A 5595-nucleotide genomic window follows, 5' to 3' on the forward strand; every position below is an offset into this window, starting at 1 on the left:
GTCGTACAGAGAAGCTCCGCTCCAATGGCGGAACGGTTAGGGTTTTCGCGATGTCGAGCGGTGGTTCGTCTTCGTTCAAGATGAACTTGAACGAGTACATGCATGGTTACTCTCGAGAAACCGCTCGGAATTCGTTTCGCACTCTCCGTCGACGGCAAAATCTTCGTCCACGCCCTCAGGAGAGGGGTATTTTCATCTTCTTCTCTCTCTCTCTCTCTCTCTCTCTCTCTTTCAATTAAAGTTCAGAGCTTTTGATTCTGTTTCATTGTTTCAGTGAATAATGTGTTATTTTCATCTTCTTCTCTCTCTCTCTCTCTCTCTCTCTCTCTCTCTCTCTCTCTCTCTCTCTCTCTCTCTCTCTCTCTCTCTCTCTCTCTCTCTCTCTCTCTCTCTCTCTCTCCCTCCCTCCCTCCCTCCCTCCCTCCCCCTCTGCCGTCGCCTCCCGCCATCGCTCCCCCGCCGTCGCCCACCCGCTGTCGCCCCCCTGCCGTCGCCCCCCCGCGATCGCCCCCCCGCTGTCGCCCCCCCGCTGTCGCCCCCCCGCTGTCGCCCTCCTGCCGTCGCCCCCCCGCCGTCCAAAAACCCAGATCTCAGTCGGGGGAGATCTGTCGCCCAGCTTCCCACCGCCTGTCGCCCAGCTTCCCCCCCCAGTCTCGGCTTCCATTTTTTTCCAGAAACCCAGCTTTCCTCTCACCGCCGAAATTTCGGCGAAATTTCGAAAATTTCGAAAATTTCGCCGAAATTATCCCGAAAACTTAACAAAAATGGGTTTCGATTTCGACATCCCAAAAAATCGAAATTTTCGGCGAAATTTCGCCGAAAACTTCGAAATTTAACACCTTGCCTTTATGCGACTCGATTATTAATTCAGTTTGATTTATAATCTAAACTAAGCAGATAAAGTGATATTTGAAGTTAGTATTGCATACCTCTCCAAAAGCAGTATTGAACTCCCTCTGTTGATAGAGCTAGCAAGCAGACAAAGATATTTTATTGTAAGTAACTTTTACATCTACTGGGATCATTATAAACCCTGTATTTTATATTCTCTTACCTTTGAATATTGTTGATACAGAAGTTCCAAAGTATATGGTCCGTCTTGGAAAATTCCATATCCACCCCCTTGGAACACCAGTTAGTTTCACACTAGAATCATGATCTGCAAACATCTGCATGGTAATAACTTTGTTTAGTTTTATGGTTAATCTAACTTACACAAGGGGAACTTCTTCGACTGCTATTAACTTATTCCAGACTGTGCACAGTAGATAAACATAAAGAGATATGTTTGAACTAGACTTGCCTCATTTACTTGAAAGTATGTGCCATTGAGTGGAAAGCTCCCTCTCATTGCTGTTCTACAAGGTATCTGTGACAAGTTGATTAAATTACTGTAAACAACTGCAGGTAGTATATTTTGTTGCTTTTACCATATTATCACAATCAGTTTTCCTCACCAAAATCCAAAGGTATAATTGCATGCAAGGCTACATCATTTAATAACCAAGTTGCATTGGCAGCATCAAGCTCCACAATGAAACTAGATCTTGGCATATCTTGACTGAATGAAACAGAAATACATTAATTTATAGGAAAGAAAAATCTGGAGTTTTACCCAACTACAGTTCTCAAAAATGAAATTATGCACAACTAAGTCATAATCATATAAACACAAATTTTTTGGGGGGGAAAAGCCAATGAAATGGGAAGGAGGGAGGACAAGTGTGTGTGTGTGTGTGTGTGTGTGTGTGTGAGAGAGAGGTGAAACCTGCTATCCACAGAAACAGCATAGCTGTTTAATGCCAATGCACATGAGGCTGACTGCATCAAGTAGGATAAAAGCCCATGAAAATTTGCTTCATCTATTAAAATTCTGCTCAAAGAAATTAATATACCTAGCAATGATAATGAATAAAATTTGCTTGTAGGCATCATGTGGGAGATTCTGATAAGCATAATTAAGTACATCCCTTGAATGAATAATATATCATTATCGAAAAGAGATTTCAACAAACTCATTTAAGGCAATTACAGCTGATCGAAGACGGTTGTCTTGGTTGCTTATTGGCTATTGGTAGATGAATGTCTGTGTGATGACAAATATGCTTAAGGGTAAGGAGCCGTCTGATAAAGAAATCTTTATTATGACTCATAAGAGGAAGGATGGGTTTTGGGTTGAATCTACTATAAAGGATGTGATGGTATATAACAATTTTTAGAAACGGAAAATCATTATTTCATTTAAGATATTTGCATGTAGTGAAATCCAAATTCATCTCTTTCTGTATGATGAAAGACTAGGTACGAGGAGGCTACTACTAAATATTTTGAGGAAAGCTCTCTCTCATTGCTGTTCTACAAGGTAATTGTGACAAGTTGATTTACATTTCAGTAAACAACTGCAGGCAGTATACTTTCTTGCTTTTTCCCTATTATCACAATCAGTTTTCCTCACCAAAATTGTCCCTCACATTTTAACGACTTATATGGCAGATGGAATGACCAGATATTCTACCTTTAGAAAGCAAGTTTCCTGAAAATTAGATCAGCCTGAGGCTTTACTCCAAAACACTGATAGACAGAAGGATTCTACTGATTCTACTGAGCATGGGAGTACTAAATTATAGCGTAAGGATTGGTTACATCTCAGTTGGAGCTGTAAATTATAGCCTAAGGATTGGTTACATCTCAGTTGGAGCTGCTAGCTTTTAGTTATATTTCAGTTGTATTAGTCAGAAATAAACTGATTTTATCTAAGAGCAAACAACCTCATTATCATTCAAGGAGAGAAAAGCTTATTCAGTCTCATAGTTTCTTTCTATATAGTGAAAAGCTTATTCAGTCTCATAGTTTCTTTCTATATAGTTAATCTTACAAAAGCTTACTACATGACAGTCACGATGGAGGGTTAGTTAAGTAAATGAATAATATTTTTACATCTTCTTCTTAGCAGTGTATGTGACATTATCAAAAGCATGAGAACTCCAACTAGAGATCAAAGTTGCTCTAAAATATAGTATTAATAATGATTTTATACGTTTTTGGAATTCCAGTTTGACTCTCTAGTCCACATGTTCAGACTTGGAAACATTTACGCGTAAGGAATGGTTAGAGAATTACTAATGCAGAAACTTACAGATTCAATGGAAACCAGAACCATCCAAAGCAATACATTACATTAGGGAGAAAGAGACGCTAAACCTTAATAATTATACCTTTTCTGGTAAATCACTGTTCCAATGACATCTCAATCCAACCTCTTGAACCAAAAATAAGAAGAATGAAATACATACAAAACACTGCAAAAAACGAATGCCTTCTTTCACGTGGCCCAACCCTTAACTACTACCTGAGGGAAATAGAAAATAAAATGTGAGCTATAAGCTTAGTGAGTGAGTGGATATTAGTTACCTCAATAATTATGCCAAAACTTTCATTTAAAGAAAACATTTAAAATCAATAGACATAGAAAACATTTAATACAAATGGTCCCCAATAGTCCAACCCTTACTTCTCAAGAACATGCAATATTAATGCAGTAGAATGTAAAAAACGCTTATCAATCTGTTTACTTTTAGTAAAACTCCTATTTCCATATGATACTGCATATGAATCATAAGAATATTGTAATAAAGGAGCAGTAAAATTTCCATTCAACTGTCATGTTTAGATATACAATCATTAAAATAGGAGGCTTTTAAACTAACTAAAGTCTCACACTTCAATATCTATACAGAATGAAATTAACCCAACAGATTAATCAAACATACATTAAGATTTAGAACCCAAACACATTTATAACACCACCATTTTCTCATTAAACCCTATACAAGCAACTAATAATTTAAGGGAAATAAGGGTTTTGTTTCCAATGCCCTATCTGAAATCCAACAACTCAATTCCAGCTCCAAGATTAACTTTAACAGACCGAAATCAAAATTAGACTTAGGAAATAACATGAAATTGCAAAAATTCCACTTACTCAATAAAAATGAGTTTTGAGCCGAAGAGGAAACCAGCTGCGCCTCTAGAATTTCCAGCAATTCTAACTATTTGGTAAAACATTTGTGAAAAATCATGCATTTTGTTGGAATGTTTAAACCTGAGCTAGCAGCAACTAGCCGTTGGAGTCTGTACTTGGTGGTACAGTTATAGCCGTTATTGGCTTCTAGCCGTTGTGGCTATTTTGGCTAGTGATTGTCCTTGTTGTAATCTCAGCCTATATTTGTAGTGTGTGTGGCATTTGCCCTTTTATGATCTTAATAAGAAATCAGAGTTTTAAGAGTGGATGTAGGCTTGAACAAATTGTCAAGCTGAACCACTATAATTCTTTGTCTCTCTCTTTCTCTTCCAATTTCTACATGGTATCAGAGCAACTAAGATCCTTAAGGATTTCTTGCTGTCATCTCTGATCAAGTTCAAATGGAAGAAATTCTCGAGCAACAACCCAGAGCACAACAAATTGTCACAGCTTCATCTTCTTCAATGACTTCTGAACCAGAGCCCAACCCCAATTTGCGTCTCTGCTCTGTTCTACTAAATGGGCTTAACTACATTCCATGGTCAAGAGCTATAACCTTAGCTCTTGGAGGAAGGTCCAAGCTCGGCTTCATAAATGGAAAGATAGCTGCTCCAGAGATTGATGATCCCAAATTTGAGGAATGGCTCTGCAAGGATCAGCTAGTTATGTCATGGATTCTCAATTCTATGGAACCACAGATAGCAGAAATTTTTAGTTACTCTGATTCTGCTCATGACTTGTGGGAATCTGTGAAGGAGATGTATGGCCATCAAAACAATGCTGCTCGAATTTTCCAGCTAAAGAGAGAAATTGCTTGTCTCTCTCAAGATGGAAAGTCATTCATTGATCATCTTGGAAGACTGAAGAACATGTGGAATGAGCTTGCTATTTATCGACCACATACCACAGACCCCAAGATCCTTTTAAAACGGACTGAAGAAGACAAGATCTTCCAGCTTCTGGCCAGTCTGAATCCTGAATATGAAGACCTTCGCAGACACATTCTGATGAGTTCTGAACTTCCCTCTTTTTCCAGCGTCTGCACCACCATTCAGCGTGAAGAAGTTAGGAAGAAAATCATGAGTTCTCAGGGAAGGTCGATATCTGAGGCTGCTGAATCTAAAGCTTTTGCAACTGAGAATCAAAGGCCAGAGAACAAGAACTTTAAAGGTAAAAGAAGTCAAGTGACCTGTGATCACTGTGGTCAGGCCAGGCACACTAAAGATAAGTGTTGGATCCTGCATCCACACTTGAAACCAAAATTTGGGAAAAATAGAGCCCTTCCTAACTCAATGGCTAACCAAATCTCTGGAGAAACCATCTCAGTGAAGGAAACCACTGATACTTCTTCAGCCTTGCTCAGCCAGCTTGCTAAATTGCTTCAACAATTTGGAAAGACTGATAATGTTACAACCTCCTCTCTGGAATCAGGTACATTTCATGCTCTTTCTTCTCTCTCACACAATGTGAAATCTGATATTTGGATTGTGGATTCTGGGGCTACAGACCACATGACAAACAATAGAGATTGTCTCAAAAATTTTCATGCTAGGAATCAATCTGTTTCTGTTGCT

At 38.8% G+C, this 5595-nt stretch overlaps 1 protein-coding gene across 9 annotated transcripts in view; it reads right to left on the bottom strand.

Moving 5' to 3' along the window:
* Window positions 1-4038, bottom strand: part of LOC147293313 (RRM in demeter (DUF1985)) — a 12008-nt gene extending 7970 nt beyond the window's left edge. For 7 of the 9 annotated variants that reach the window (XM_086233706.1, XM_086233705.1, XM_086233701.1 and 4 more), the window contains exons 1-7: window positions 3983-4038; window positions 3216-3349; window positions 1769-1821; window positions 1458-1561; window positions 1304-1369; window positions 1055-1169; window positions 930-968 (exon numbers count right to left, since the gene is read on the bottom strand). In XM_086233706.1, coding sequence (XP_086089832.1) covers window positions 930-968; window positions 1055-1169; window positions 1304-1369; window positions 1458-1481 — 244 coding nt within the window. In that variant the 5' untranslated portion in view covers window positions 1482-1561; window positions 1769-1821; window positions 3216-3349; window positions 3983-4038. The remainder of the gene's footprint in view (window positions 1-929; window positions 969-1054; window positions 1170-1303; window positions 1370-1457; window positions 1562-1768; window positions 1822-3215; window positions 3350-3982) is intronic. The other 2 variants (XM_086233700.1, XM_086233704.1) reach the window with 2 other exon arrangements.
* Between the last annotated feature and the right edge of the window lie 1557 nt (window positions 4039-5595).

This window comes from Dryas octopetala, chromosome 2, assembly GCF_963921425.1.
Source record: "Dryas octopetala chromosome 2, drDryOcto1.1, whole genome shotgun sequence".
NCBI classification, from domain to species: Eukaryota; Viridiplantae; Streptophyta; class Magnoliopsida; order Rosales; family Rosaceae; genus Dryas; species Dryas octopetala.